General features: G+C 42.1%; 1 protein-coding gene across 1 annotated transcript in view; it reads right to left on the minus strand.

Annotated features, from left to right (window-relative positions):
* LOC119652330 (cGMP-dependent 3',5'-cyclic phosphodiesterase-like) overlaps positions 1–24,286 on the minus strand; it is a 291,653-nt gene that overhangs the window by 83,207 nt on the left and 184,160 nt on the right. The window contains exons 4-5 of the mRNA XM_038056342.1: positions 16,679–16,836; positions 16,370–16,479 (exon numbers count right to left, since the gene is read on the minus strand). Of these exons, the coding sequence (XP_037912270.1) occupies positions 16,370–16,479; positions 16,679–16,836 (268 nt within the window). The remainder of the gene's footprint in view (positions 1–16,369; positions 16,480–16,678; positions 16,837–24,286) is intronic.

The following is a 24,286-nucleotide window of genomic DNA, read 5'->3' on the forward strand; positions in this document are numbered from 1 at the left end:
CTTATAATCCCGAAGAATGGGCAAAGTTGGTCGCAAAAAGTGGCACAAGGAGAAAAAGAAGACTCGTTTGGAAGTAATCATTATTTCCAAGAAAGGAGATATGTCCTATGCCGACATTCTTCGGAAAGTCAAAGCCGATCTGGAACTGGCAGAACTGGGCGGCAGTGTGCGCCTTATCAGGCATACGCAATAGGGGGATCTGTTGCTTGAACTAAACAAATCTAGCGAGAAGATAGTGGATAGCTTTCGCAGCCAGGTGAAGAAGGTGCTCGAAAGCTCGAAAGCAACAAATAGCGATCGAGTGCAAAGACCTAGACGAGGTCACTTCATCAGAGGTTATCTGTGCTGCGCCAAGGGAACAATTCAACCTTAGCGACCTAGAAGACAGTGCCATTAAAAGGATGAAGAAGGCATATGGCATATGGTACACAGACCGCTATTATTAGCTTCCCGGTCAAATCAGGGATTAAACTGATTACCGCGGGCAAAGTAAGAATAGGTTGGGTCGTGTGTCGACTTAGGGAGCAAATATCTCTGAACAGATGCTTCGATTTCGGTTACTTTGCAGCAGCATGTACTAGCGAGCACAATAGATTGAGAAGGTAGCCCACCTTATCCAAGACTGCACTGGAAATTCACGATGCATGTTGTGCAAAGGGAGAACGGGAGCAGACCGCCGCTACGTTGCAGGTGGTGGAAAGTGCCCGGCATATAAGAGGGAGCTGGATCGTAAGGCTAAATGAGGTTGATACAGATTAACCTCAGCCATTGCGAGGCATCCATATCTGCAGCTGCAATGCTCTTCCTAGTGAAACATTAGCGCAATATGAGGAAATGCTAGACGGCTTGGTGTTGGACGCTAGAGACCATAGCTGCAAAATCATTGCTGGCGTTTTCAACGCGTGGGCTTTACACTGGGGAAATCAAGTGACGAAGACCAGCGGCTAAATCTTGCTTGAAACCTTCGCGTTGCCCACCTTACGAGGCACTTCAGTACCTCATTGGCGTTTCATAGTGAGCAATTGTCCTTTTCCCATTATGAGCAAAAATTTGCACCACTTTGTGCTGACTTATTGGAACCACTCCTACTTTCTAGAATATAAATAATAAGTAATTTTGATGATTGCTATTTTTTAATGGCGCCAAAAACTGCAAGTGTAACTGAAGAAGAAGCGCAAAAGTACTATAAATCTAGAAACTGATTAGTAATGTTTATCAGTTCTCGATTTTTGATAATGGGTAATGCGTGTTGAATCTCTGTGATAAGCGTCGGCCTCTTAATAAGAAATGAAAGGTGTTTATAAACAAGTTGTCATTCAGCAGTGGATAAATTACTTTCCTAAATAGATAATACGAATCTCCAGGAACAGTTGGTATCGTTCTAAAAGGGGTACAAAAATGTAACTGATAATGGATGTGTTAAGAGGAAACGATAAATACAGAGTAAGAGCGATATAAACTGGACATTCTAAGCCTAAATAAAATCATGTTATCTTGAAAGGTGCTCCTTTTCCGCTTGCCGCACTAATAGTAATGTACTTTTGTACTCTGGAAATTATAGTAGTAATACACGTGAAATCGATGTAAGATTACCTCTGACAGCTACCGCAGGGCGCGTTATTTTAACATGCCAGCCGATTTCTGACAGACACCTGACTGCAAGATTTCAGCCCAAGTTAAGGAGCATCACGAATGCACAGTGCTATGTACCAAAGGAGATTTTCCACAAAAGTGACATTGTAATAGGTGATCTGAATACCAAGGTCGGCTTTGACAAAACCTTCCTCGGACATGTGATAGGAAAGCATTGTCTTGGCATACATAACAGTAATGGTGGGAGCTTTGTGGATTTCTGCAACTTCCATCACCTCGTCAATGGTGGCACATTGTTCGAGCATAGAGCATGCCATAAGGTCAGTTAGGTTCAACTCACCGACACCCTACGAGCAATCAGATTACCTTCTTTGCAATCAGCACTAGATTGATAAGTCGTCTTCTGGATGTACGTAGCAAGAGATGCGCTGACCTCGATCATTATCTAATGGCCATTAACCTTTACTTACGTGTTAAGTACCCCATTTCTCGTAGAATTAGGGAGCTGCGCGAGGTTCAGATCTACACTTCATCTTCTCTTCATCGAATACTAGAGAGCTTTCGTCAACGTGAACAGGGAGTGTATCTGGCGTACTCTGGAGTCAAACGGGCTCGGGCAGAAACAGAAAAGTTGCTGAATGTCAAAGATACTTGTTTTTTCCGAATCAATTCAACTCACACCTCTCAGTTGACTGCCTCGGATAACCACCAGTCAACCTAGTGGAATTGAGAACCAACGTGCGTGGCGATAACGGCGACTTTATGGATGGCATGTGGAAACGGCTTTCAGGGTAATGTTATAGCTGCCTCCGTCCGAAAACAATCATGGCAGGGCTATAAGTACGTTCAAAGCTATGACACCATTAAGTTGGCAGTGCAGACTCCGTTGAGACGGACTTTTGACCATCGGCTCATCCCGAACTCACATAAGGATTTGTGTCAACCTACATGTGACTCCCTGCTCCTATAGACAATCACGGGGATCATTTAAGACTTTCTAGCGGAGATAGCAACTTGCAGTTGGGACCCAAAATACAATCACAACATAAACAACAACAATCACGACGGCACAACCGGCAATAGCCGAAATGTTTAGAAGGAGCAATAATATACCACGTTCAACATTTCTGGCAGCAAGCGTGAAGGAGGTTATGACAATCACCTACTGAAAAAATAGACATGCTCGCTGTCTCAACGGTGAAAGCGACTAGTAGTAGAAACGGTAGTGATACCGTGGAGGCAAGAGTCTTGCCGGTCAAAAAGGAGAGGGGCCATCGAATTCGAGTTTGGAAAAAGGGCCATGGAAACGCAAGTCATCCCACCGTAGAGGATGGACCTCATCTGAAAGACAAGGGTAGAGGAAGAAAGGATACTCAAGAAGAAGAACTACTGGACCTTATTACACGCCAACAAAACTTCTGGAAGACCGCCGAAAAATCACATCCCTAGCGCAGCCTCTAGTTGCACAGAATGCAAGCCGCCAGCCCGCCAGATAGGGAACAAACAATCGATAGAAAGAGGCGAAGGGAATCTTCTGACAGGGACGCCGCAAGAAGAATTTCGTGAGGTTGTAGCCAAACGAATCAAATAGCGTCGTATAAAGGAAATTCAATAACAACAAACTATGTTGATTAACGACGCACTGTAGCTAAGTCGGAGTCAACTACGACGTCAACAGCCAGGGGGCTACTTGTCGAGCTTGGGTGGAAGATCGATAAGAGGAGTACGTTTTGCGAGATACTCCAGAGAATTCTAGGCACGAAAGCGGTGGTTTCCGGGCTAGAACCCATGTGACCTCTTGAATTAAAGGATCTGAATTGTTTCACTAATAAAATAAAAGGGATTATTCAGATGTGAGCAACATACCATAGAGCTGGCTATTAGCCATTCTTATTGTTCCTGAGAACACAGCAAGTCAACTACTTCATTGCGGGAAAATAAAATCCGGTGAATTATTTCCAGGATAAAGCGGAGCACGGTTCCAACCAGCAGTTTGATGTGCGGAGGAAGTACGGACATATGTACATGGTAGCAGGGACTTGCAAAGGGCAGGACAGAAGCACTTTGTGTTGGAAGTGTGGTGCATAGAATTGCAGCTGCTCACAACCTGATCGGGCAGAAGAAATAAAAGTTGCCAGGGACCCATGGGGCCTCGGGTATAAGCTGTTTACCAACAAATTCGATGCCCATCGATTACCTTGCCCGATAGAAGCAGTGAAGCTGGGTGTTTCTTTCTTCTCCTAGAAAATTGTGAGGCTTGCGCTAATAACCAAGGGCAAAGGCGCCGTTAGCGTGCCGTCCTGCCAGTATGTTAGACAAAGCGGGCAGGCTGCTTGAGAAGCTCATCAAGCTAAGACGCATTCCGAGCTGTGGAGAGTACTCACCAACACAATATGGTTTTAGAGCGAGGCGATCCACAATTGATGTCATTAAGGGAGTGATCGAAGCGGTAAAATTGTTGCATACAACAGAGTCGTCACTGTCGGCGAGTGTAACTCCTTGTGACTCTAGACGTAACAAATGCCTTCAACTCTGTGAGGTGATGTCACATACTTGAGGCGCTGGAAAATCGTTTCCACACTTCAGCCTACTTATTGTGGATATTAAGAGACTATTTAAAGGATCGTGCCCTGCGCAAAATGAATGTCATATTGGAAATGGCTCAGGGATCTATCCTTGGCGCATAACTTTAGAACGCCTTCTACGATGATGATGTTGCGGCCCTGGTTACCACACACTCCATCATTCTTTACGGTTCCGAACTATGGGCTGACTCGCTCAATAAGGAGATGTACTGAGTTGTGAGTTGTTTTCGCCTAGCGTTTCATCCCGGAGCTAGCAGTAATGGAATTACTCCGATCGCCCTCCATGCTGCCCAGCGGAGGTATATATACCCCAGAAAAGGCGAAAGAAATAAGGAAGCCGTCGCTTGTGAAGAGAAAGCCTACGCTCTTTGCGCGAGGCAGCAATCTTGGCAAAAAGAATCGAGAGCTAAATGGACCGCATATCCACGGTTAGGTTGACTTTCCCCTAACCCAGTTGCCACGGGTATTTTCAGTGTTACCTGCACACAACCCGGAAATCACGGTTGTCCGACTGCATTTATTGCAAGAATGTGGTGGATGATGCCTGTCTTATCTTTTTTTCTGCGTAAGATAGGATCGCCTTCACCGTTAGGTTATGCTGCAGAGCGAGGACACGCTGAATCGCGTGGCACAGTACATTCAAGGCATTCTTGTTGTTATTGTTTTTTTGTTTGTCCCCTGGGACCCGGCTGGCTAACAGTCCAAACAGGACCTGATACCACCCACAAAGTACACCAAGAGGACTGTTGCCAGGCACTTACTCTATGTTATCAGAAACACACACGTTTATGGCCAAAAAACAGCCAAACATAAATTTATGGAATTTGACTCTTCTCAAGATGCATTGTAGAATCGAGGGTGGTTGAGGTTCGAAAACCAAGATTCAGTATTCCTTTGGGTGAAACAAAAGGTCTGCATCCTCCATCCGAAAGGCCATCAGCTCAAACCTGAAGGCCGGTAGCAACTTGACGCACGAACACATAAAGGCTGCTCGATAGTTTAAAGGTATTTGATACCGTGTGGATCAAGTACTTCTCCGCAACTATACTAACCATTGTGAACCAATGGAGTGCCGAGGGGTAATGATAGATCAATGCAAGAAAGAAATATAAAAGGACATTATTCATGCAAGGATCTCCACACCCAAAAAGTTAAGTGAAGCCGATTCGGTAATTTTTCTTCGGAAGCTGTAAGCGCACGCGTAGCCTCCGATTGAATTATGGGTAAAGCAGCGTGAATGCTAGAGAAAAACGATCCTTTGACACGTGATACCGCCAAAAACTCATCCTACTCCTATTTATAGGAGTCTTCCTGAATTGCCTTCAGAACATCTACAGGTTCGGCCAAACTTGCGGGACTAGGGCCCGAGCCTTAGGGGCCTCTACATGGGTTAGTTCATTTAATAAATGTCCCGCGTGCGTCGGGCACCATAAAACTTTTAAATGCTTAAAAGGGGGTCAGAAGCGAGGGCATGCATTTTGCCCACTAGATGATGCGATGGCGTAGTTTATAATTTGCAAATATGGAGAGAGTTTGTAATGATAGCAACCTTCTCCTCACCTATTCCGAAAGGCACCTTGATGGCCTGAAGCACGGCAAAAAGTTCACCCGGTAAAACCAAACTGACATCCAACGAAAATGGGCTTTACCACAGATCTATACGTATTGATGGCCTTACGGGGTGTGAGAATCAACGTGCCTGCCTTTTTGATTTTAGGAATAATGGATTATCTCCTTGCGTAGAATAGGTGATGGGTTTGACATGGGCAAGGGTGAGATTATTAATTTTAATGAGGACCCTGCTTCTCTTAAAAGATATAGATTGGGATTTGGTTATGTTGATTGGTAGGACCAATCTTCGGGATTCATTAACAAACGCGTTTACCTCTCTTTGCAAACATTTGGAAGTCGACAACCAATCGTCTTCAGTGGCCAAAATGAGGTAATGGTCCGCATATTAGAAGATGTCAATGCTATCAAAGCATTTATTATGCAGGGATGTTGTGTAGATATTAAACAACATTGGACTTAAAACATTCTTAAGGAGTAAAAGAGCAAGATGGATAGGAGAAATGTCAGAGTAATTGATGTCCCCTGAATTACGGGTTTGAATAGGCCTGGCCTGAGGTAATGTGTCAAATGGTTCCAGGTTAGAGTCCTAGACGCACGATCTTTTAGCTTGTAGTCTACCTGGGGCAGGAGTCCGACACTTTGTGCGTAAATGAATTACGCCTTCCTACCAAAAAAAGAATCTGACCTGCTCTACGCAGAGAGCAGACAGACATATAATGGGGCAAAATGTCATGTGCTGCATCAAGGTAAAGTCTCAAAGGATTTTGAAGTTCAAAACAGAGCCGCCAGGGTTACATGGTGCATTTCGACGCATGCTTCATGCTTTGGAGAACGCTATCTTAGGCACAGATGGGCGCGATGTCGCGGCGTTTGTTGCTGGACGCACTGTCGAACAGGCGCAAAGCAGACTCGCCATATTGATGCGACGGGTAAGCGGATGGATGACTACTCATGGTTTCAACCTTGCACTGAAAAAAAAACCGAAGTAGTCATCCTGACTAAAAAGAGAATTCCCACCCTATATCCCATACCGTTGGGCGAGTCGATAATCAAGTCAAAACCAGCGGTAAAGTACTTCGGGCTGACTCAAAGATGAGCTGTTTTGAGCAAATCAAAGCAGCAGCGAACAAGGCTGCAGCTGGAGTTTCGCCCTTAAGTAGACTAATGGCAAATATTGGGGGTCCTACGTCTAGCATACGACGTCTCCTGATGAGTTCAAAACAGTCTGTCCTGTTCTACGGCGCAAAGATATGCGCTAATGCTCTTAGCAAGGAGGTATATCGTAAGCGTATCGCGCAAGTACATAAGTGGGGAGCTTTGCGTGTGGCGTCTGCGTACCGCACTGTCTGTGAACCGGCCGTGATGGTGATCGCGGGAGTGATCCCTGTTGCCCTTCTTGGCAAGGAGCGTCAAGCCATATACGAGCGCAAGGGTTGCTCGTGAAGAACGGCAACGCAGCCTAGACGAGTGGCAACTCTCTTGGCAAAATGAAACTAGAGGCAGATGGTTCCCGCAACTTAGGCAACTTAGGTCTGTGGCTGAATCGGATGCATGGTAAAACTGACTATTTCCTTACCCAGTTCTTAAGTGGGCATGGAGGTTTTCAGTCTTACCTGCACAAGATTGGAAAGGCACGATCTCCGGATTGTATGTTTTGCAATGGAGTTGTAAAAGACGCCCATCACACTTTTGTTCTTGTGGAAGGTGGGATGAGATTCGTCAGCAGCTCTATTTGAACACAGGAGATCTCTCTTTAGACAACATTGGTAAGTGGAGCCGTGTTGCCCATTACGTTCGGGTCCTTCTCGTTGCTAAGAAGATAAAGCTCGACCGGTGGTTCCCCGAGCTGACAGTTCCCGTCCTTCTCTCCCCTCCCGTTGGTGAAAGGAATTCCCTGATTTGAAGGCTCCTCAAGGCGGGAGAGTTCGGGGACTAGCCTGAAGTAATGTGACAAACGGTTGCAGGCTAGCCCTCTGACGATGGGGAGATGTTTAGTTGATACTTCGACGACGTACCGAGAGTGCAACACTCTGCGCGTAAATGCATTCACTTACCTTACCCCAAAAAAAGAGTTGCATGGTGTCACCGTTACTTTTTCTTCTTGTCATTGGTGGCGTTCCTTATGCGGCTTTGGCTGGATGACATGGGCGGATTCAACGGACTTTACCATTTGCTCTTAAATACCTCGACTATGCCGGTTTGCTCACTCACCGGGTCATGGACTTTAGCCAAATGGCTGTGGATTTGGAAAGAGAGGCAAGTAGGATTGGACTGAAGATAAATACCAACAAACACACAGGTCAGTTATTCGTGGAGAATGTGATCAAAACATAAACAGGGCAGTGAATCGGTCACACATTAGGGGCGACCATTGCATTGTTTGCTACGCCTTCCAGTGGAAGCCACTCTCACAAGCTGGCCGACGAGCGTGTTGCCCCAAGAGCACTTGTCGCAAAACAGTAGACGAGGAGTGTGGGCGTCTCAGAAAGTCGTGGGGGGGAGTATGTATATAGCATCATAAAAATAGAAGTAGAGAGAGGAGAGAGGAAAAAGTAAGAATAAGAAAGAAGAACCAGAAAGGAGTCAACAGGAAACATATAACTAGTTTACCGTCGATAGTGAAGTAAACAGATTATTTCACCGAGTACCTAGTTATCTCCCTAAGCTGTGTCACGTCATTTTCGTATCTCTACCAAACACTTCTTTTTGAATATATCCGCATTCCAATCCAAACAAAAGGACCTGACAGAAATCGTTAAAAGTTTCACAAATCAACAAAGCACACAATTCAACTTTGATCGATTATACCATGTGAAGTAAATAGCCTAGAACACATACATATATCCGAAGGAAAGCCTTTCAAGTAAAGAGCAAACAAACAAACAGAAGATGAAGAAATACCTCATAAATACCATTCTGAATCTAACAGGGCTAATTGAAACCAAACAACAATATCGAATGTATAGATTGCCTCATTCAAGATTGCCCGCCCGACCACCGTCTTTGTATTCCATTTCAATTGTATCCACTTCACCTTCCTTTTCAACCGCCCACTCATGTGCATACTCAGGAAAAGATTTTTCCTTGCCTTCATTTACTTAGTCTTCATTCCCAATTTGCTTTTCAAGAAAAATATAATCTCAGGATGATGATGTCCTCTCCAGCTCGTGTTCTTCATGGCAAATATACTCGTTTTGTACCAATTCATCATTCTTTTTCTGCCAGGATTTACTTTCAAATTGTACACCATTTTCAGAGGAGCCCAGGGAGTTGAGGAGAGAGGAAAGTGATCACAAAAGAGGAATTATAATGGTTCTTTTTCTCGGCAACATGAAAAAACCTTTGAAGAGCGAAAACATTCTTTATTTCATTTCAAATGTCCTTAAAATTGAGCCTCCTTTTCTGGCTACGTAGCTACAAGTACTTGTGTTTCTCCCTTACGGACAATTTAAGACACTTTAGGTGAGGCAAATTGTTCTGGGCAACGAAATAAAGAGATGGCATTTGCTGGCTTTTTATTTAGTGTAATTTTCCTTCTTGTCTTCATTTTAAAGTAGGTTGGGCGGAAACAGATGGGAAAAGTTGTAAAAAGCTGATTATAATTACGTCTCATGATTTCAACTTTGGAACAGATTAAGAATACGAGCTTGAACGGAAAACGTTTTTGAATTTCTTCTGCTGAGTTTCAATTCTTAAGTTTGTTCTGAAGACGGAAAAACTTATTCTGATTTAGTAATACTTTTTGGGTTCGTAAGACGTACAAGTCCTGAGAGCCACATTAATGGAATACACTTCTCAACGCTATGGGTAATTAGCTGTTTTTGCTTTTAATTGGCCAATTAATTTTTCCTTGTGGAAAACAAAATTCAAGTCGACTCTGACCGATAAAGTATACATTGAAATTCGTTTTTATTCAAAACAAAACCAAAAAATCCCAAGGAAAGGCATTTCTAAATTCCCATGAACAAATGGAAGCAATATAAAGGAGAAAAAGCCGTAGCGAGATAAATCCCCTATGCTGTTTCCAATGAGATTTTATAACGAAAAATTTAATTATGTTAATTTCACATCATTAAAATCTCTCTTAACTTATCTCACGCGGAAATCCTTGTAGAAGCACATTCATACCTTCTTCCCCAATTCGTCTTATTAGCAGAGAGATAAGCTCCTTTCTATGGCGCTCAACCTTACTTTGATCAGACAATACCTAAATCTTGTGATTTGCCTCTTAATTAAATTTCAAATTCAATTCCGGCAATTATAATACATAATAATCCACCAAGTTTATTATTTATCTAGGGTTCAGGATTATCTTGACATTCAAATTATCCTTAACCCGCAGCACGGCCCATGTAATATTCCAGGAAACCTCTCTCCTGAGAATTTTCGTCTGTTTAATACACAGCCAACATGACAGAATGATACAACCATTAAAATTTGGTTAATGAAAAATTGATTACGTTTACAGCGTCAGCAAATGTGCACATGGGAGGGGGAATGGCTTATCTCTCGCATTTTTCCACGTCACATCCGACATCCATGAAATAAGCCAGTGGAGAAGAAATGGGCATTGGAGGTGTGGTAGGTACACAATGCATAAAACATGCGGAAAGGAGTGTGGCATCCACTTTAGATTTTTTCTGCTTCTTCTCCGTAAGAAGCGCCGTACTAACTTGATTCACAACATCTTTGTCAAATCTGAAGGCACGAAATGTCACTTTTATAAGATGAATTTTAGATAGGGAGCTTCAGTAGCATTACCTTGATTTCATTTAGGATTGCGACAGCATTGAATGGCAACTTCGTTTCTCCAGAATGACTTTATTTATTCATGTTTTTATCATACTCCTTTTCAATTCAGCCTTTCTAAGGAGGTTTGAGGTGTGGTAGACAAATCGATGACAGAGAGATATTGCATTAACTTAATACGACTCTAAGCCTCTATATAGTAGATGTCTCTATGTAGTAGTGTCGGCTTTGATGATAACCTGCTTCCCAGAGAAGATCCAATTTGAGTTCTAATTTGAATTGCAGTATTTAGATTGGATTGCAATATAATATCAATACTTGGGGTCAAGTAGTGCACAGCAGTATAGACTAACGCGGAATGTAACTCCCTGAGGTCAACCTATCTCTATTTGAGGATGAGCTGTCTCTTATAGGGCGATGTATGGCTTTTCGGTGGCCAAGCCTCTCGTCTACCAAGACCATTAGTGAGTGGTGATAGCCACACCCTGTACAAGGTGGCCCAACTATTAACAAAACGCTACGGATCTAGTCTGGGGAGTCGAAAAGCAACTTCCCCAATCCAGGGTGTCATGCGAACCTAGCCCATTGGATAGTTTGCAGTCGGGGGTAACTAATTGTATCCGAACGGAGCCTCACTGATACCTGGTCGCCTCAGTAAGAAAGTTTGACCTTAACGTACTACGGGGGGCTATGGCACGATGGTATGGTCACGTAATTCGCACTAACGAGAATTCACTTGGCAAGATTGGTCTGAACATCGAAGTAAGTAAGCGACCAAAAGGCCGGCCGAAACAACGGTGGCTTGATACGCTGGATGGGGATTTAAAAGTCTCGCGATTACATCCAGATCAGGTATTTGATAAAATAAAATGGCGAAACCGATCATGACAAGCCGACCCCGCTTGTGAACGGGACAAAGGCTGAAAAAAAGAAGAAGAAGTAAGAAGCGACAAGTGCATGACAGCTCATAGTGTCACATAGCTAAAAATTTCATTGCCTACTATTTTTTAGAAAGCTATTTAAATAAATCATTTGATGAAGAACACTGTATTGATAATAGTCAACCTCATACGCTTCACACTCGGAGTTTAATATTATAAGTAAATGTGAAGAACTTAACCTACAACAGATACAACCAAGTCGGGAAACCGGAAGCTGGGCCCTTCAGGTATGAAACGTTTTGTTTGCTTCTTCTGTGAGTATATTTGAGTGTAGAACTATCCCATTTGTACGTAGCCCGTTCAGAATATGCATTTAGCATGTCAGATTTAGTACTTCAGGTTGTAAATTTATATGGTAAAGACAACTTTGAGCTACTGTAACTTGGTTACTAATAGTATGATTTTGATCAAACTTGGAGATAACATGCTTCATATTATATTTTATATTACTCCCAAGTTTTATAACTTTGAAATAAACTTAAGGGGGTTTTACTCAATTTGTGTCCGGATAGCTCAAGTGGTTAGAGCGTTGGGCTGTCGTAGCGGAAGGTCGCGGTTCAAATCTCGCTGGAGCAGAGGAATTTGTTATCGTGACTGGATGTCGGAGACCAGTCGACTCAGCTGTGAATGAGTACCTGAATCAAATCAGGGTAATAATCTCGGGCGTGCGCAACCACATTGACCACATTGCCTCCCACAGTGTAGTGCGGTGTATCGTTACGGTCTTGAATGAAGTACTCTAACACACTTCAAGGCCTTGATCCAATATGGATTATTGCGCCAGCGATTATTATTATTACTATTATTAACATAATTTGATCAAATATCAATATGGAGAGTATTTTGAGGCCTGGGTACCATATAGAGGCAGCTTCATGATTTTTTTAAAATTTTTCGGTCATCACTTTCCACCCCTCCCACTCCCCGCCTTTCTAACAACAATCTCAAAACTAAGACCGGCTTCGAAAAGTACTAATTAAGACCTTTCATTTGATACCCCACATGACTATATTTGGTGAACAAAAATTTTACACCCCCCTTTTACATGGATCACTCACTGCATGTCTGGGGGTCCACAGGTCCCACCTTCTCACCAAATTTCGTGTCAATCGGTATAACTGTTTCTGAGAAAAGTGCCTGTGACAGACAGGCAGATAGGCAGACATTGAACCGATTTTAATAAGGTTTTGTTTTGCAAACAAAACCTTAAAAAGGGCTGGGGAGAACTAGATTCTTCGTGAATAGAATTGTATGGCTTAGAATGCGGTAAATTCGCGCGAAATTGCTAAGTTTCAACTGCTATAACTTTGGCGTAAATGGCCAGATTTTGGGTAAAAGTTGGCATGTGTATACGAAATATTGTCCTCTGTGCTGGTGGGAAATCGTAATCCTATAATGAATTAAAAGGAGGTTTTTAGCCAATTTCTACAAGTTAGTGATATACTATTAGTAAGTTTATTTGAGAAGATATCGAAATGGGATATATTTTGAGGCCTAGATTTTACCTAAGCACACCACCCTGATTTTTTTCAGAGTTTTCGGTTGGGTCATTTCCGAAAATGAGTCCTGTCTCACTTTAAGTGTGTACATTTTGGCTCCTTGCTCGCGCACTTTGCAATTCACGTCAAAACTAATATCAGATTCGGAAAAATATCTTTCATTTGATACACCACATAACTATATTCGATGGAAAAAATTTTGGGGCCTAGGCACCATACCTAGAGTTATTTTGGGGCCTAGGCACCATACCTAGGGTTATTTTGGGGCCTAGGCATCATACAGTGGCAGCCTCTTGACTTTTTTCACATTTTTCGGTTAAGAAGTTTCCGAAAATGGGTCGGTTAAAGAAATGATTACTTTCGATCTCCCGCACTCCCCACCTTTCAAGCAAATGTCAAATCTAAGACCGTACTAACCGAGACCTTTGGTTTGACACCCCACGACTATATTTGATGAAAAAAAGTTTACACCCCCCTTTTGCATGGGGACCCTCCCCTGAAATTTGATGTAAAAGGATGTAACTCACTATATGCGTGAGCATTCACAGTTCCCACCTTTCTACCAAACTTAGTGCCAATCGCTGCAACAGTCTCTGAGAAAAACGCGTGTGACGGACAGGCAGACAGACAGTAAATCAATTTTAATAAGTTTTTATGTTTACATAAAACCTTAGAAAGAAGGAAGCTGAATGGTTTTTGTCTTCCAGAGAAGAAGAGAAAAAACCTTCAACTGAAATATTTGGGAATTATTGTAAAGATGAAACGAGCTCTCACAGCTTATGGACTGTGTGTGCGAACCTTTGGCTCGATGTGCGGAATTAAGTATCATAGTAATCGAAATATATGTTAATATCATTAGGCCGATGTTCAGCTATGCACCCGCAATGTGATGGGTTAAGGGAAACAAAAGAGTTTTCACTGTAAACTTGTCACACTGCAAATAACTGTGTGGTTGGGTATTACCGGTGCTATGAGCACAACACCCAATGAAGGTTCTTTGCTTTACTAATCTTCATGCGAGTCATGAGAATCAATATTAGTCCGAGTGCCAATGAATGAGCGCGATAAACCGAACGGACCCGGGAGATGAAAAACAGACATAAAATGACAAGATTCATTGCAGACAGGAGCAAAAAGATGCTTTAGACATCATGGATGATGGCAATATCCTCGAGGAACCTAGCATCGATGATTCAGTGTCAAGTAAGCCGATAAAACTCGCTTATGAACGTTTTATTCTAAATTTTTTTAATGCTCAAAACTTCAAAGCGCTTTTTCAAAAACTCACGTTTTCAAAGCCGATGCCCCTCATAAGTCCCAAATTACCGGACTGATCCTTTTAAAATTTCGAACACTATTTCTGTATATAATTTACAAGGTAGCGCTGAAGAGTTTTTTTTTCAAATTTGTAAATATTTTCGATTTTGGAGTAACAAATTATCGGATTTCTTTTCGCAAAAATCGCGATTTCCCCTTGAAAAACCCTCCCAGCATTAAGTGAGAAAAGCGAGTCAGTTCACTATTGTACTAAGGGATAAAGATAGAAGCAACGGATTTTAGCTCTGCAAGTGGTAAGAATTCACAGACATGGAATCCACCAGCGGCTTGACTAATCAAGTTGGGGCCGAGGCACGAATTTTTGAGGCTTAACTAGATGCATGCCCCACGGAAAAATCTGTGGATGACACGGTCTCCAATTTAGTGGAAAGTCTGCACTCAGTCTCTACGTTGCAATGAACCGAAAAGAAAAGTACGGCAACTTCCTTAATGAGTGAAACTAGAAACCTCATTACAGTCGGTCTGTCGATGGCACTGCTGCCTAATGCTTCCAGAAAATGGGAGAGGAAGGCACGGCAGAAGGAAACTTCAGTCGCCAAGGGGAAAAAACTACGAGTTAAACGGTGCCTGTCAGAACCTTCCCCCTCCGCCTCTACCAGAAAAAGCGGTGGAAAGGGAGGCTGGTGGCGTGATCGCAACCGGGCTAATACCAGTATGTGGAAACGGATCCATGAAGACTAGATACCTTGAACCTGGGTACTTTGCCCAGTCGACGACAGCGCAAAGTACCGGGAAAAAATGAGAAGTTTCTTGGGAATAAGAAGACGCAGCAAAAACGGAACTTTCAGCGGAAGGTGGAGACAAGGTGGGGGTCCCGGTGAGACCCATACTGCGCAGAACAGACTCTTCAGTTAGTGGCGGTTTTCACATAAAACTGCACTGAGAAGGATGACCATTCAAATCCAAAGAGCTTCAGACAAGTCAGCTTAAAATGTCCGGAGAGAGGAGCGTCACATTCGTTAGAAAATGCTAAAGTCGCACTCATTAAATAAAAGCCAACACGCTTATCAGCGCGGAAAGCCCTGTGAATCCGCTCTTCGTTCTTCGGTTTAAAAAAGAGAGAGCAAGCCGCGAACTCTGAAAGGCGAGTAGGCGATGGCGGTGTTCGTGGACATTCAAGGGTCTTTAGCTGTGCGCCTTTTCAAAAGCTTTGTGATGACGCCAGACAGCATGGTATCGAACAACAAGAGAAACAACAAAAGGCTGCCACTAAGGCGGTGTACTATCGCAGTTTCTGTGGAATATGTTGATCGAATCACTACTATGCGAACTACAAAATTTGTCAATGGTGGGTTATGATAAAATAAAAAATTTTCACTGTAGCCGCATTGAAAAGAACTGGGCCTGGGTATTCCCGGGGTCATGAGCACAATATCCAAGGGGGGATTGGGAAAAAAGAATTCGGTATTCGCAGTGCCTTCTGAATCTCAGAACCCCATACATCTGTTTGGTAGAAGATATGAAGTTATCCTGAAATGTAGAGAAAACTGGGAGGAACCAGGTGAATGTGTGGCAAGATGTACGAGTACAAGGGACCACTAGGGTCTGAGTGCTCTAAGGCTTTTCCTCTCCTCCACCTCATACACACGCACATTTTATGCAATTTGTAATTAAAATTCAAAACCTCCATGACCTCTCCATTAAGATGTTTCATATTGTAGAATCTGTAGCCGAGTATTACAAATATATTTGTCGCTGCAGCTTATCATCTCAATTTACGCATTCAACCTACCGCGATAAGCGGAACAACAGGAATACATATTGTCTTTGAATTATTTGATATCAATATATAAAACAAAAAACATCTGGCATCTTTGAGCCTCTAATCTTTATATTAATATGATTTGATCTTTTCGTCATAGTTGGACTAAACATTTTCCATTATCTAAGAAAGAAAAGCCGATGCAGGTTTCAATTTGATTTCCGCATTGAAATGAGATTATATAAATATTTTATAATATCTAAAATCAAATGATATAGTCACAGATATATTAGGATTTTTAAAAAATATAGTAAACCCAGTATTTTGTGGCCCAGTTCAGTTTATATACAAAATAATACTTTTAATGAATATTGGATGAATGTGTCTTACCAATTTGTCTAAGCAAGCGTCTAGCCACTCGTAAAAGACTTTGACATTGGCCGCGAACCCGTTTTTCTTCAGCAAGTTCAATGGACGTTAAAAGCTGGCCCAAGGTATATCTAATTTAAAAAGAGGAAAACATTTAAAAATATTTAATAATTAACGCAAATCATATCAAACCACTTAATGTATGTCAGTGAAACGAACATGATATTGTACAATTAAAAATAAAACACAATCATAATTTTAACATAAAATGATTGGACACTTTTGAAACATCTTCAACTTTACTTGACACTGGACACCGGAAGCGCTTACCTAAAAACTTCATTGATGCAATGTTTATAATACTCGCGAAGTGAATCATCGCCCGCCATACAGACAAAAAATGATAATTGTGGCTGACAATCATTCAGTGGTGCTGACGTTGATTCGCTCATATTGAAGATAAGAGTATTGTGTTTATCACCTACAACCTGTAATTTAAAGAAAAATACAATTGTTTGGATAAAAATTGGCGAGTGGAAGCCACTTCAGGAAATATGATAACAAATATACTCGTTTTGAATGCTTAAGGAAATTAAATGAATGTTTTACTTTCTTTAAGTATCTTTTTCCATCATATTTACTCTGTATGAGCAGATTGAAATCTGAAAATCAATCGGCAAGAGATAATGGAGAAATTAAGAAAGATGGCTGAAGCTGCTGGCGAAACTCAGGTAGCCGCTATTCTGGTAAAAGGTAGTGGATCTCCTAATGAGGATGTGGAAGTCTGGAGAAAGACTACACCTCGAAAATGGAAAGATCAGAGGTTATCCATATCTCCAAACAAGGTGAACACTGACCATTTGAGAGATGTTTGCCGCATTAGAGCGAAATCGAAGCAGTGCTGGAGATGCGGAGCAGAAGGCCATATCAACAAGGAGTGTGAGGTAGACCCAAACTGTTAACTGTGCAAAGAGAATGAGCGTGTGGACCATCGGCACATTGCAGATAGCGGCAGGTGCCCGGAATACAGGAAGCCCTCAACACAAATCGCAGATGAGGTTGATGCGAATCAACCTTAACCACATACTCTCGCAAACCATACATTTAGTGAGCCACATCGAAATCACCATGGTGATATTTGAGTAAAAGGCTAGTGGGGGCAAAAAGACGCGGGCCGAACATTATAGCGGGGGCAGCCTGATGACGTGAGAGGACATACTCTCTTCAAAACATTCGCAGAGTTAAAAGCAGTACTCGCGAATATCAGGACCACATGCATTTTCCGAGAAGAGGGTCTGAGGTCTGTAGTAAACCTGACATACATGTGGGCCCCTTAAGCCAATAGAGTCGCTTGCAAAGCAGTAAGGACTCACAGTCACCACTAGACAATCAGCATGTAAATTGAGGACGAAACGACCTAGAGTAGGTTTTTTTATATTTTGAGACCAACAGATCCATTTTCGTTAATAAAAAGTACAATAATATGTGACCAAAAAATGAGTCAATCATTGTTTCATTGACACAATGCAATATATATCATTGGCATAATAAATCGCCAAATATATTCCGTTGCCTGCGGTGTAGACCTTTTCCGTCCCGTTCAAGCTTTTTGAAAACAAGCCGACTTGGTTTGGTTTCTATAATACTTCGTTTTTTAATAGCAGAGAGTATAAGGCTCACAATCAAGTGTGTGTTTTTGTAGTAGCCAAGTATCAAGTAGAACGCCATTTTTAAGAAAATTTAGTGAGCCCCTATTAAACTCAATAGAAAATAGCCCTACTTTCTATGTATAGAGGCATTCACAGACCACACATTCGCACCAAATTTCGTGACAACCAGCCTTTTTCGACTAACTCGATTGTGACAGAGGGACACCTGTGCGAGTTATTGATCTCGCATCAGGCGGGTCCCCAGGTGGCGAATGGGGCATATCTAGTGATGTGTAAGTGTGTGTTCATGCATTTTTTTTCAGACTGTGAGGGCACCAATAATAAAACCGAAGAAAGACCAGTTAGAAGCAGATTGCTGAAACGGCAACAACACCCACCGCGTTGGTTCATGAGGGGGCGACAGCAGGAGATATTCCAGAACCAAGAAAAGGACCCATTCGGGAAGAGCTCGTCAACTTTGAGATCTCCACCTATGCCATAAAACGTAAAAGAAAGCATACAGAGAAGGTCTATACATATCAAAGGTGAAGAAGCATATAAAAGGGGTTATCCCATCGAGGTAATAGAGAACAGAGCCCTGATCAGGGTGAATTACCCTTCATCCAGCTTAGGGCAAAAATAGTTAAGCTATTCGAGTTTATCAAAGGCAAACACAACGTGCATCAAGCCATAAAGAATCGGGCGAGGGCTATTTCTTCAACAAATTACAGAAGGAGGAAAGAAGTTCAAAGGAGAAGCCGAAACCTTCTGTCCCACCAGTGCCACAGGACACTCAAATGATACCTAACCGTATTACTATCGAATTACAACCAAATAAGTGAGTACGGCAAAAGGAGGGGCCCCTAAGAAGTCAACAGTCTCCTGAAAGGAAAAACGGTATACAGACAGTACCAACAAGTGAAACGAATAATTCAGAAGGGAAAAGTGCATGATCAAAATTAACCATCGCAACCCAAGGGGGACGAAAAAAAAGGGGTCAAAATTACCAGCAAAAAGGCGAAAACGAAAGCAAAAGTGGGAATTCGCCCAGAGGCTGTGATTATCTGCAGCAAGGGTATTCTGTCCTATGCGGAAATACTCAAAAAGGTCAAAACTGATCCCCACCTAAAGGATCTGAGTGAAAGAAAACCCAGAAAGGGGATCTTACATTCGGGCTGATAAGATCCAGCTTGGGCAAAACTAATGGCTTTCACACTCAATTAAAAAACTCAAATAGGAAGAATGCAGCAGTGCATGCCCAAAAACATGAGACCTATATCCAGTGTAAAGATCTCGATGAAGTGAAATCGAAAGGATAAATTTCCATTGTAGTGAAGGAAAAATTTGCGGAGGGATCTATTGTCAATTTGCGAAAACCCTATGACAGCACTTAAACGCTACAATGCGATTACCAATGGAAGCACCGCAAAAGTTGTTGGTGGCTGGAAAAGTTCAGATTGGATTGGGAGTCTGCCATTTAAGAGGACAGATATCACTAAAGAGGTGTTTTAAATGCCTCATGTTTGAACACCGTGCAAATGTATCGCTGGCGGCATTGATCGATCCGGTCGATACGGAAGGTGTGGGAGGAAAGACCATCTTACCAGGGAGTGCAAGGGGGACCCCAAATGCCTGTTGTGCGAAAGAAAGAAGGGGCGGGATAATCGGCATATTGCTACAAGTGGTAAATGGAAAGGCGTTGATTGTAATCAGAAAATGAGATTTGTTCAAGAAAACCTCAATCATTACAGGTTCGCACAGAATTTACTTGAACAGACCACCTACGAATCTAAGTTGAAAATTGTCATAATAAGTGAACGCTATAGAAACCTTTGTACTGATTAGCCAGGATTCGACCGAGCTCCGCAGGGAGTGAAACTCACCCGCCAAGGTGACTCCCTTACTTGTAGGTAGCGGGCTGGCGGAGTAATCGTGGAAGTAGAAAAATGTAGAGAGTGATCAGTGAAAAATAGTTGAATTCAAACGGAGCCAATGGAAATTAAGTAGCAACCGAAGAGAATACGCGGACCGAACGCATCGAGATTTGGCCATAAATCATCAAAGAAACAGAAAAACACCGCACAGAAACAACTGTTTACCAAGAGGGTTCCCCACGAACGCATCGTCACCAGCAAACATAACTCCAACATCAGCGGCATCTTCACCACCGCCAGCAGTACTCATTTGTTGAATGACTTAACTTGCTGATGCTGTTGGTGCAAGCTACACTTTCACGGTGGCGTATGGGCCATAGATTGGAACGACGGTAATATAGGTGTGCGGTCGACAAACCATACAATGTACTATAAGTGGCTTTGTGTCTGTCACTCTTTAAATTCGAGGGAACACTTAACATCTTGTTCTCGACACAAGAGGACGAAGTTCAAAGGTCATTGCTGAAGACTTCAATGCTTGAGTCCTTGATTGGCATAACAGTAAATGCAAAGGGGCACAGCCTACTAGAAGTTTTTGCGTAGTTGGATATAGTTCTGGCCTATGAAGGCAATGTGAACACCTTTCGGAAAGGAGGATCTGCTTCAATCCTAGACCTGTCCTTTGTCACCCTTGTCCTTGTACGTCAGCCAGGATTACACCCAGAGCAATAACCAGGTGATTCTCATTGAATTATGGGGAAAGCCACAGGGTAGAGAACCATCATGCCCAAACCCGAGAAAAATGTCAGGGTGGTTTGCAAAGGCGTTGGAATTTCATAGAAGATCAACCTAATAAAGGCTTGTCTATAGAAAGAGCCCCCATTTTAAACAATGCACCGCCAAAGCATGTAATGCGTCCATGCTTAGGAGCTGCATATTTCCTCTTAGAAGACCCAATTACCGGTGGAACAATGAACTGACCAGCTTTCGATGAGCCTGCCATCAAACCAGGAGAACAGCTCAGAAAGTAGTAAGTAAGATCGATCAGTAGTATGCCTACCAAGAAACTCACAGAACCCTCAAACTGGTCATCCAACGGAGCAAGAGAAAATGCCGAACTCTAATCGGAAGTAAATCCCTGGAATAACACCTAAAGGATCGTGGTGGCACGATTCAGAAGCCGTTCATCTTCACAAATCATGTGTCCTACCCTTTTGTTGAAAATCATCCAAGGAATATTCTACCAGCAAGAGAGGGGCACCAACCACGAAGCATGCATGTCCTAGGGGATATTCCCTCCAGCATAGAAGCGGCAGAAGTTGATACAATTGCCAAGGCTGCAATGCTAACAAATTATTTACTTACTTGGCCAAAGAGATAATTCATGCAAAGATTAATATCAGGAAATATTGCATGGTAGTAACCCTGGACGTGAGAAATGCATTTAATTCGCCCAATTGGAACTTATAGAAATCCCTGGCAAATATTCGCCGCTGTTATCAGCAGCTATTTACAAAAATGGAGGCTCTGGTATGATACACATAACGGACCCCAGGAGTACATAGCCTATGCGTGTGTACTTAATCTTTCGGTCCCAGAGGAAAGGACGGTGGGGGATTACGACAACATAGTACTGGTTGTAGTCGCAAGACATCTCCAAGATAATAGGGTATAATCATGCGAAGCAATTCTGGCAAGGCTTGGCTAGAGCATTCTGATCTAACACTTGCAGAGGAAAAAATAAAAGCGGGCTTCATACTAAACATCGTAAAAGAATTATGCCCTCATTCAAATTCGAGATTATGTCATCACTTCCAAGCCTTCAAATATTTGAGAGTGATGATAGACACGGAGCTTAATTATAAGCTACACTGTAAGTATGGACCTGAGAAGGATGAAGCCATACCTGGGAGGGCCACTACATATTTCTAGGTAGTTTATAGCTAGGGTGATGAGCTTGATCTTGCTCTGTGCAGCCCCAGTTTGGGAAAAAGCGTTGCAGATTTCAGCTAATACTCGTAAAATAAATGCAGTCTACAGGATGTGCTCTGCCTTCAGGACTATCTAATATGATTCTGCGTTCATCATTTCGAGGATGATGCCCATTGACATCTCAACAGATGAGATGACTCATTTATCGCAGACGAAGAACGCGTTAAGGAAAAATCTGTAACTAGATGGCAAGAGCATTAGGAACGCTCGGGAAAGTGTCAGTGGACACACAAGTTCATCCCTGCCATGAAAGAGTGGCTGGAGAGGCGGCACAGTGAGATTTATTATAATCTTACCAGGTTTATCATTGGGTATGCAGGATATCGCCAGTACCTGTACAAGTTTAAGCGATGGAGGAGGAGCTATAGTATGTATCCTCCCACTTTCCAAGACTTGAGGAAGAAAGACAGGACCTAGAAGACACTCCAAGAGAGATGTTGGTAACGAAAAATCTGGTACGTAAAACGCTAACAAGTCAGCAGGACTGGGATGTGATCAGCTCCATGATTGCATCTATCCGGAGCAAACTGTGAAGGCAGAGGAGATGAGAAAAGCGCAGTTATGTACGCCATGTAGAGGAGAAAGGTGATCAAGCTAGAATTGACTTCGTCCCGTAATGTCATACCTTATGGTGGTTCCACGGGCATGGGGATTCGGGGGCGGTTTTACTGGAAAACATCCCACACGTGCCTTTTAAAAATTTCCACAATTTCCAAAAAAAGATAGATGGACAGAAAGACATTGAATCGATTTTAATAAGGTAATTTGAATAAATCTGGCGAAGTACGTTGAATTTTCTGAAAATATTGTTTTTCAAGAAACAGGATGGTTCTGGAAAATGCTCAATATGAAAAATAAATAAATAAATATAGTGTCAAGGTTTTCTTTGCCTCTAAATATATATCCTACGGAATTGTGTTGCATTTACTTGAGTGGTATCATCAACAATACCAACGATAAAAAAAATCGGAAAACCGGAAGCTCGGCGCTTTAAGTATGCAAGGTTTTGCTTGTTTCTTGTGTGAGTAGATTTGAGTGCAGAACTATCTCATTTGTACGTAGCCCATAATGTATATGCATTTGGAATGTCAAATTACTCGCTTTAGTATGATATTGACATTTAGCACTTTGGGTTGCAGTAAATTTACATGGTAAAGGCAACTTTGAGCTACTGTAACTTTGTAAGTAATTGTACGATTAATATTGGGGATAACCTGCTTCATACTATAATCTATATTGCTGCAAATTGCTATAGCCTTGGGATAAACATAATGGGGGTTTCTAGGCAATTTCCTTCAAAGTGTAGTAATATACTATTATTAACTTAATTTAAGGAGATATCGATATGGAGAGTATTTTGAGGCCTGGACACTGTATAGAGGCAGCTTCATGATTTTTTTCGGATTTTTTGGTTGGGTAGTTTGTGAGAATGGATCTGTTAAATCATCACCTTTGACCCCCCGCACTCCTCGTCTTTCCAAGGAATGTCAAAACTAAGACCGGCATCGGAAAGCACTAATCGAGACCTTTTCATTTGATACCCAACATGACTATATTCGGTGAAAAAAAATTGTACACGCCCTTTTTGTATGTATGAAGACCTTCTTCAAATTTCAGTCGATATAGCCGTTTCTGAGAAAAGTACATGTAACAGACAGACAGGCAGACATTGAACCGACTTTAATAAGGTGTTGTTTTGCAAACAAAACCTTAAAAACCACCTTAAATCATAAGGCCACTTTTGCTTTATTCTTTGCACAAAGATCAGTTCTACAGCCTGCGCGGAGTAATTTTGATTCATTTTAGATTAAAGGATAACTTAAATATATTAAAACTCCAGACAAACGCATATGTATCTGGTGCTATAATGCATATAGATTATATCTACACTTCATCCGAAAGCTACAAACGAGGTCAAATAGACCGTTTTTAAAAAATGATGCAAGTTCAATCTAAAACGCACCCATTACCACCCACTGTCATATATCATATTACATACATAGCTACATATTTTTTTGATAAGGGTTTAATGGAAATGAAAAATGCTTCCAAATCCCCAATCATCCGCTCTTGTTCATTGTTCCGGAAGTTCTGTGTTGACATTCCATTTAATATACAAAAAACTTTTGTCTTCTGCAATGAAGTGAATATATTATCAGCGTCTCACTTCATCCCCAATCGGTAGTGTTGCCCCCATTCCTTTGTTTCATTCTGCGCCTTCATTAATCTCCCATTTCATAAGGCTCTTCCGAATGACGATAGCTTTTCTTTTTGATTAATACATCCGTTTTGAAAATGTCCATCACTCTGGCGTCATTTCAATATGCTTCCCATCATCATTATTATATAAAATCTTCCAAGCTATCATTATCCTTTCTGCGTATTGTTGTCGCTTGGAAGCTACGTAAATGAGTGGCCTCCTT

Source organism: Hermetia illucens, chromosome 3, assembly GCF_905115235.1.
Source record: "Hermetia illucens chromosome 3, iHerIll2.2.curated.20191125, whole genome shotgun sequence".
Taxonomy (NCBI): domain Eukaryota; kingdom Metazoa; phylum Arthropoda; class Insecta; order Diptera; family Stratiomyidae; genus Hermetia; species Hermetia illucens.